General features: G+C 40.2%; 1 protein-coding gene across 2 annotated transcripts in view; it reads left to right on the top strand.

Annotated features, from left to right (window-relative positions):
• Positions 1 to 9,997, top strand: part of LOC138631597 (BCAS3 microtubule associated cell migration factor-like) — a 212,482-nt gene extending 202,485 nt beyond the window's left edge. For both annotated transcript variants that reach the window (XM_069716632.1, XM_069716631.1), the window contains one exon: positions 9,909 to 9,997. In XM_069716632.1, the coding sequence (XP_069572733.1) occupies positions 9,909 to 9,919 (11 nt within the window). In that variant the 3' untranslated portion in view covers positions 9,920 to 9,997. The remainder of the gene's footprint in view (positions 1 to 9,908) is intronic.
• The last annotated feature ends 3 nt before the right edge of the window (positions 9,998 to 10,000 follow it).

Below are 10,000 nucleotides of genomic sequence, written 5' to 3'. Positions count from 1 at the left end.
TCTATCTATCTATCTATCTATCTATCTATCTATCTATCTATCTATCTATCTATCTATCTATCTATCTATCTATCTATTATCTATCTATCTATCTATCTATCTATCTATCTATTATCTATCTATCTATCTATCTATCTATCTATCTATCTATCTATCTATCTATCTATCTATCTATCTATCTATCTATCTATCTATCTATCTATTATCTATCTATCTATCTATCTATCTATCTATCTATCTATCTATCTATCTATCTATCTATCTATCTATTATCTATCTATCTATCTATCTATCTATCTATCTATCTATCTATCTATCTATCTATCTATCTATCTATCTATCTATCTATCTATCTATCTATCTATCTATCTATCTATCTATCTATCTATCTATCTATCTATCTATCTATCTATCTATCTATCTATCTATCTATCTATCTATCTATCTATCTATCTATCTATCTATCTATCTATCTATCTATCTATTATCTATCTATCTATCTATTATCTATCTATCTATCTATCTATCTATCTATCTATCTATCTATCTATCTATCTATCTATCTATCTATCTATCTATCTATCTATCTATCTATCTATATATCTATCTATCTATCTATCTATCTATCTATCTATCTATCTATCTATCTATCTATCTATCTATCTATCTATCTATCTATCTATTATCTATTATCTATCTATCTATCTATCTATCTATCTATCTATCTATCTATCTATCTATCTATCTATCTATCTATCTATCTATCTATCTATCTATCTATCTATCTATCTATCTATCTATCTATCTATCTATTATCTATCTATTATCTAACTAGTAGCTATCTATTATCTATCTATATATTATCTGTCTATTATCTAACTATTATCTATCTATTATCGATCTATATATTATCTGTCTATTATCTAACTATTATCTATCTATTATCGATCTATATATTATCTAACTATTATCTATCTATTATCTATTAATCTATCTAGTTTGACACTAATGTGAACTTTGGGTTCAACACAAAAACACCTTCATTTTCATGGAGGGTTGTTTTAGTGGAATATTCACACAAATTAAATTAATAATTTACCTTTACAAGTCCAAAGGTTATTAATGAGTTATATTTTATTTCTAATAGACCCTATGTGAATATTTATATATCAGAACATTGTCTGTAACATGAATCAGTATTTTTCCACAGTTTGGAATGAATTGTCTCTACTACTTAATAATAATTTAAATCATTTTAAATTTACAACAGACATATGCTGGGTAATATGAAATGTGTTCTTTTCAATTAATTTCATTCAAAATGATGAAATGTTTTTAGTAAGTTCTGAAATTTGGTTTAGGGGACAAGTTTAGTTTAGTGAAAAACATATTTAAAGTTCAACATTGTGCTCTAACCAAGATATGTAATTTTACCAATTTATTATTATCCATCTTAATTATTATGCAATATTATCCATTATTATTATTACTTGCAGCCTATTATACAAACTGCTTAACACATTTACTCCCGTTGAGGATTCCTAGTTTGTCCCACTTAATTCAACCTGTGAAAGTGACAGGAAGCGACATCCAGATTACGTAGTTGTTCCAGAACAGATCAAAATTAAACTGAAGTCTGTCATCAGATTGCAGGTATATAAAATACGTCCAGTAATATTTGGTTAAAAGGCATTCCAGCATGCTGTGTTAAAGACACCACAATCATGGGGTTGAATTACCTGCTGGGGAACCTGAAGTCATTTATTTGACAAAAATCTGAAAAATGCACAATCAGCGTGTATTGCTGAAACTACTAATGGTTGATAGCAGTTGTTCCTGACTTGAAAGCGCATGTTTATTAACCCCCACGTCCTGCTAGAAGAGCATCTCCCTCTGTCTCTGCTGCTCATTCTGTATATGCTACTAGCTGCACAAACTGCACAACTGTCCTCCAATAATCTGCTATACAGAGGATAATCTCCGTGTACACAAAGCTGGTTGGGAGAGGATTGTTTTCTGTCTGATGTGCTTGTACATGCAGCTGAGGCAACTTTTGTTCTTGTTGGATCACATGGCTTCTCGCTGCTTTGTCCTATAACTGAATAAACTCTCATTGCTTTAAAATCCATTGTGCCGCCTTGGACTGAATTTGGAATTTAAATAAAGGTTCATTCAAGAGACAATAATCGTCTTTAACACACATATCTGAGTGCTGAGTGGCGTTTTGGCAGGAGGATGCATTCGGTATTAGCTAGCAGTGTGTCCAGTGAAGCGTGTGTTTCCACACATGCACCATGTGTTTCTTGCTGGGATGGATGGAGTCCATAAGGCCGACGTCCGGACACACCGACGGGTCCTCTCAGGCTGTCCTCACTGTGCTGCTTGTTTGAATGACTCCTGTTTTAGAGTGTGCAGGCTTGTTTTGGTTGATTCTCTGCTTTTATTTCTGTACTTGGCCATGTGCACCTTTTTTGTTGTACACACACACACACACACACACACACACACACACACACACACACACACACACACACACACACACACACACACACACACACACACACACACGTGTCTGTCTCTCTTTGCAGTCTGTTTCACCATAATTGTTAACACCCCCCTGCCCTCTGTTCACTTCACACATGACGTGGCCCACCTTTTCACCCATCTGTCAGAACTATTGTGTGTGAGTGTGTGCGCATGTGTGCGTTGCGAGCTGTCATGCGAGGCCGGAGCGGTGTTGATCAGCGGGCCAAGCCAATGGCATATGGCCATGTCCTGAGGTGCTGTGGCATGTAGGAATGCAGGATAGCGAACCGAACGGACAGGAGCTCGTGCACATGGCTGCACGGATCCTGACGTGCCAACGTTGCATATGCAACTCATCAAGTGGAGTCCTGAGCGGCCATTTCTGTCTTTCTGCGCCTCCTCCCTCCCTAACTGCTGTCGCTGCCCACACCTCGGTCACCTCTCCGCACAGAGTGTGGGAGGAGCTGTCTGTTGGCTGAAGTTGTAGCTCCTGCCATCCGGCCTTGTGCAGAGTGACAGCGAGGGCAGACATGAGCGCTGCTGCAACCATCAGCATCATGGAATAAAATACTCTGCTTGGTAAACAGCAGACCATCCCAGTTCTTTGCTTTCTGTTCATTACATATTCATATGGACTCATTGAAGGATTCTGTGGTGGGTTTCTCTTCCGTGTGTGTCCTTAGTTAATGGACTGAGTGTGTGATGGATCTCATCCTCTGCTGCCTTTTTCTTCTTACTTCATATATGTTTTCACTTCCACCACCATAGATCGAACACAGGGATCAAACATTTACCAATGTTATAGCTGCTTTTTTACATAACCAGAACTTTTAGTTCACCTTTACTGTCCCATTTTACAAACTGGTAAGGACCCCAGGTTAGTGACACACAGCATTAAAGAGCAGACAGTGGGACAGGTGTCATTTTTCATGTCCAAAGTTCTCTCTCCGTTGTTTATCCTTAGAAGCAGCTTCAAAACGCCTCTTGGTTTTCACACGGAAGTGAAATCGTTACTCAGTCCTTCCAAGAAATCATGATTAACGCAAATTCAAGCAAACTCCACAATATTTGCAGAAGCTTGAAATTTTAGAAAACTTCCAAGATATTTCCACAAAAATTTTTATCATCAGAATCTGTTCTGAAAGTATTAAAACATAAAGTAAATCTTTTTAAACTAAACTCTCTTCATTAACAACAATAACTCCTCATTTCAACCAGAAAGTCTCTGCTCCTGTTTTCATCTCCAAATAAAACTGTTCACCAGAGGAACAGGAACAAGAGGAGAAACAGGAAGTGACAGGGTTCGTGGGAAATGTGTTCTTCACATTAAAATGATGTGATTAAATGTTTATTATCAAAGGAAGTGATTCCATATTACTGGATGTTAAATGAGTTTTCTCCACACGTCCAGTTGTCAGAGACGTCTCTTTGTTTGTTTCATCCAGCAGGTCTATGTGTTGAATGAACATGAATTAAACAGCATCTAAGGCTCTTATTTTGAAAGGCTGATGTAGTCCTTGTTTCTATATTCCAGTCACAGACGCTCTGTTCTGGAAACATACGCAGCTTTTAGGACCTTTTAGCAGCTTTTAGGAACTTTTATCGCCACGGTTCTCTAAGTTCAATAAATACATAAAAAAGGATTAGAACTCAAATATTTCTGTGATCTGCAGCAGGATTATTATCACAGGAAGTGATTACACATTTATTCATTTATCAGGCAGTGCTTTAAAAAATTGCACTTTTCTTTATTTTGACTTGCAATTCTTTCTAATTCCTACAATTTTACACAAAAAAACTCACTTAAATCTCCACAAATTGACATTTTTGAGAAAATCCGCTGCAAAAAATTATAATTTTTTTATCTCAACAATCACAAAGAAACTCTGAAATCCTGGAGGAACTGATTACTGGTACGTTGTTGTCGTTGAGATTATACAACACACCTGTTTGACATATCACAAGCTGCTTGACGATCATGACAAACCACCTCCTCCTGCTCCGATCCCTGATTTAATGCAACTTTGTGAAGGCACTGAACTTCAGCTGCAGGAGCTTTTATCCAAATCAGGTGGAGGACTGTGGGAACAAAAGCGAAACCCAGGACAAACGCTGCAACTGTAAATAAGTTCCCTCAGTGGAAAAGGCCGATAAGATCTCCAGATCGTAGTTCAACCGCCGGCCTGTTGTTTTTACAGACTACTGAGCTGAGGTGGAAGATTTGAGTAAGTCTAGTATATAGAATCAAATACAGAAGGAAATGATCAGACTGTATCAAGGAAATTAAAGCCAGACTGACATTCAGACATACTTTCAGCTCCTGTACTGCATCGGCTTGTTTTCTGTGCTGTTTATTTGTAAAAGTAAAAAGTCTGATTCATCTGGACACCTTGTGCTTCATTGCAAGCTGAACTTTGAATGATGATGACACAAAAATAATTCAGAGGGGAATATGCCCGCTGAGGATTTTTCTACATTTGACAGATGCAGTGTGCTCCACTCCAGATATCTCAGTCATTCTCCAGCCTCTGTTATTTTAGTTTACATCTGTTTAATAAATTACTGGCATTGTGTTTTCTGCCTCAGCAGCAGCAGTGACTCATTTCCTCTCAACTGATGCAGATTTTAATGCCGTGATTTGACAATAGCAGTATTATAATGGCGCTTACAAAGGGATGGAATGTAAGTGCGAGTAAAAGGGAAAACATTGGCATGGCGAGCGATAAAGACTTAACCCTTGCTCCTCTGTGTTGTGGATTAAATGTAGCCTGTTTATTACGAGCTGGGTTTGAGGATAGAGGATTAAGTGGTCCCTCACCTCGACGAGAACAGCTCCGGGATTGTCATGGGATAGAGGCGATGCATTAGGACCTGGTACTTATCATGCTGCTCACAGTGGGAGCACAGAGAACGTGCTCAGGGAACAAGTTGACTTGACCTTTCCTTTAATTAGGATTTCAGGAAGGTTACAGTTGGACAAAGACCTGACCAAGAAGCCCCGCTCTGATTTACACATATCCTGTTTCACGCTATGTCCACCAACAAGTTTGGTACAGATTGGTGGCAGCAGGTGGTCCGCGCCTGGTAAACCCTCAGACAGGGAAACCGGAGAGACATCGCAAGGACTTTTTAAAAGCTCACTATTTCACCCAGTCCCAGTTCTGAGATACTGAATGAATGTGTTCATTATGACCTCAAGTCATCAAAACCAACAGATGCAGAACTTTTTAATACAAAATTCTCAGATAATATTGATGGGGCACCAATTTTGAATATTATAATCTACCAAATCTATTAGTAAATGCAGCTGTCGCTCTTCCTTATTTCCCCCCGTTTTGACCGTCAGAAGGTGGCGCTAATGCGTCTAAAAGCTGTCTGCCAGCCGCCATTAAATAACAAGGTGAAGAAGAACACGCTGCTTTCAGGTGTTCGGAGCTTTGTAGGTAAAACTATCCCGGTATTGGATGTCCCGGTGCGAACACGGCCAAACATGGAAAGACAGCTGCAGCTGTCAGAAAGTTCTGCGTGGAGCTCCTTCAAAACCGAAGTAAAGATTAGCAGGTAAAGCTAGCATGCTAGCCTTCCACCGCTAATCACACTCAGAATGAAGCTCCGGGCGAACGGCCGATCGCTTCCTGTTCATGTCCGTGGTCTTCGGTTCGAAATCAAATCCTTCAGAGCGAATTTCAAATAGTAGTTTCGCTTGAAATGCCCATCAGAACCAGAATCAGAACCAGAACCAGAATCAGAATAAGACTCAAACTCAGAATCAGAATCAGATTTATTGGCCAGGTATGTTTACACATACAAGGAATTTGACTCCAGTTGTAACTTCTCGCTCAGTGTGCAAAAACAAAAACAGACATAAAAAGATATCTCAAACATAAATAGAATTATATACAGCTGAGAAACAAATATATAAACCTAAAACATGGTGCTGATGGTGCTGATGCGGTCGGGTGTCGTGCAAAAGGTCCAGTGGTGTTGAACATGTTAACTGTTGTTGTTTCAGATAGTACATCTAAATACATGAAATATACAAAAGAAACCATTTCTTTAAATCCTTTTTTGGCCGAAATTGACAAACATCCACAACAAACCCATTTTAAACACACAAAAACCAGATCTCTCCACAAAGAGTGTTTCTCAGCGATGTGTTTTTGTGTTCCTGCTCCCCGACCGAACAGCTTTGCTCCGCGTGATGTCACTTCGAGGTGTTTCCGACGCAGCTTTGATGGAATTTCAGAGAGCCAAAATTGCACGGATTCATGAAGCAGAAGAAAATCAAAGAGACAAACATCTATTTTTAGAGTGTGTCGTTACTAACACTAAGCTGCATGACTGAATAAGATGAAACACTCCCAGGCGGCGGACGCAGAGCCGTCGTCATGCCGTTACACCTCACGACCTGCTGAGAGATCCGACTGCAGCGTCGAGAAAAACACCACGACATCATATCGTCTTATAATTAACTGACTTCCTTTTGCTTTTGAAATTGCGCTGCACACGCCGACCGAGCTTCGTGTTCCCGATGCTTTGTGTCTTGCTTTCATCGCCTTGTTGGATCAGCCTTAGAATTTGATTGGACCGTCAGCCCTCCAAGGCAAAGGAGACAAATGAGCATACTGCTGATGATATAAATAAACTGTACCAGGAAGCAGAGTTCATTGCAGCTGGTCTGAACAGGAGCCGTAAGTGACTGACAGACTCAGTGTCGCTGTCCCATGATGCATTGCTCCTGTTATCACAGACCACTTGTTCAAATTGCAGGTTGTTTTTTTCTTATTCTTAACATATGAACATTTGGCTTGGGAAATATTTTCTCAAGGTTTTCGACTCACCATAATTCAAGTTGGATTAATCGCTTTGTCATGTTTGAAAATCAGTTCAACCGCACATAAAACAAGAAAGTCTGGTTCCTGAAATGTAGTAAATCTGCTCTCTTCTCCTAAAGCTTCTCAACACTTCATCTCCTGAAACTCAACAGGTCAACGTGTAGTTTAGAAGATATTTTTTTAAATGGGATCTACAGAGTGGATTTTGAACACTCTTATTTAACTATTTTCAAATCCATTTGAATTCAAAACTTGTCGCTAAGCTTAAAAAAAACTGCAAATCTTGAGCTGATAAAAAAAACAGTTCAAATGTTGGTCAGTTGTCAAATGAGTGAAGGTGAAATGAGGAGTTACAATCAGATCAACATACGTTGGTGTCAAACTGAAGTGTCACATCTCAGCTGTGGTTCTGGTTCTGGTTCTGGTTCTGGTTCTGGTTCTCCTCCATGAAACCAGCGTCTCTGAGTGGAGCCCAGTTAACGTATTCCTGTTGAAGTTTACTATCACCTGGTCAAATTGAAGATGTGTGAGATTTAAGAAGCATGAAAGTGAAGGATAATTGTGTGTGTGTGTGTGTGTGTGTGTGTGTGTGTGTGCGTGCGCGTGCGTGCGTGTGTGTGTGTGTGTGTGTGTGTGTGTGTGTGTGTGTGTCTTCTCCGGCTCTCCTCTGAAAGAAAGAGAATGTGTGTATGTGTGTCCTGCATTTGTCTGTGGTGTCTTAAACAGTTTCCCTCTGAAGCCTTGTCAGACACGCCATACTTAACATGCATGCACACACACACACACACACACACACACACACACACACACACACACACACACACACACACACACGCACACACACACACACACACACACACGCACGCACACACACACACGCAAACACACACACGCAAACACACACACACTTCGAGAGCCATTGTTTCTCACACAGCAGGGCACAGGGTCGATTGCCAGTTGTGGAGCATTATCAGCCTCCCTGTGTTAGCTGTGTGTGTGTGTGTGTGTGTGTGTGTGTGTGTGTGTGTGTGTGTGTGTGTGTGTGTGTGTGTGTGTGTGTGTGTGTGTGTGTGTGTGTGTGTGTGTGTGTGTGTGTGTGTGTCTCTCTCAGCTGAGGGAGCTGGTTCACAGGCCGGTCAGAGCCGCCTTATTTCCTTTTAATTGACTTAAGATGGGCAAACAAGACCTCAGCAAACACACGGTACCCATTACACTCACACACAAGAAACACACAACGCCAAGATGCACACTAATGAAGCACATATAGTGACACACACACACACACACACACACACACAATTGCCCCTGCGTGTTAGCTGCTTTACGTTGCATCAGGCTAAATGAGCGGGCTGTTTCCTTCCAGCCGCCTGCAGCTCATCAGTGAGCTCCTGCTCACCTCGCTGCATCGGGCTCACCGACTCCACGTCGTCCTGATCACGTGATATTTTGCGAACTTCCTGACACCCTGCTGTCACACAGAGGACGGGATGCATGGCCTGTTGTTAACCGCTCCATGTTGGCCACATGGTGCGACTGCTCTGTGGCGAGATCGGCGAGGCAGCGAGTTGTGCTGCAGCTGAATGTTTGACTTCAGCACATCCTGAGCAACAAAATAGGATTTCCCACAATTTCATCTTTGATTATTGACACTAAATAACAAAACATGCCTGTTTCCTCTGAACAAACTCTGAATGCAAATATGTTTTCAGAATTTATTTTTCTTTTCTTTTCTGTTCTGATATACTCACATGGAGGAAGAAAATCAGTACCAAGCAAAGTGTCGGCAGACCGTTGGACTCTAAAGATGGATGTTCCCGGGCCAAATATAGATGACAATCATACACTTCAACATTTTAGAACTGAGTTTGTACATATTTTAGGCTGATTTATGAGTATTAGTACACTGTCACTTAAAAACTGCCAAAACATATGATGTCAGCATAAAAAGTACAATAATGAGTCTGTGGATGATGTTGTTGTCACGTGACCGGTTTTGTTTTGCAGAGTGTTGCGCGCTTCAAGAACTTTGCATGAAATACTTCCCGCCCTGACATTGATTGGTTTGTAGACAGTTTGCCTCTGATTGACTTTTAGTCCCTTTACTATTTACATCACTTCCCAGAATGCATCTCGATAGGTTCTTTTGTAGTACTCCGTCTGCCTGGTTGGAAATAGCTGACTCTCTCTGAATCATTTCTACAGAATAACTTCTACCAAAAAACATGATGCAAAGATTCAAACGCAGGCTGTTGTACAAAATTAGTGAAGGCTTCCAAAAATCAAGCGCTCCTCCATTTGTTCTTGACCTTTGCAGTTTCTGAGCGTTTAATGGAGCATCACTTTTTACAAACCAACCATCAGCATCTGTCGGACTTTCTGTGGCTTCGATCAACAGCATGTGTCACTCACTCATCCTCCTTCTCCCACCATGGATATGCATGCTGAGGAATCACAAGAATGCCAACAAAAATACGCACACACCTCTAACGCCAGCAGAGATTTACAACACAAATTTTTTTGTTTTTATTTCTTGTTTGTCTCCCGCAGGTTATTCCTAAAAAAGAAGCTCCTCGCTCTGCCAATTACCATTTCAATTGATTTGATTTGCTTTTTTTCCACCCTCACAAGCATGCTTCATT

Source organism: Brachyistius frenatus, unplaced genomic scaffold (genome assembly GCF_029030835.1).
Source record: "Brachyistius frenatus isolate BFR_SWC_R1_liver_20210118 unplaced genomic scaffold, ASM2903083v1 Contig_160, whole genome shotgun sequence".
NCBI lineage: Eukaryota > Metazoa > Chordata > Actinopteri > Embiotocidae > Brachyistius > Brachyistius frenatus.
This window is presented reverse-complemented; position numbering and strand designations above follow the sequence as displayed.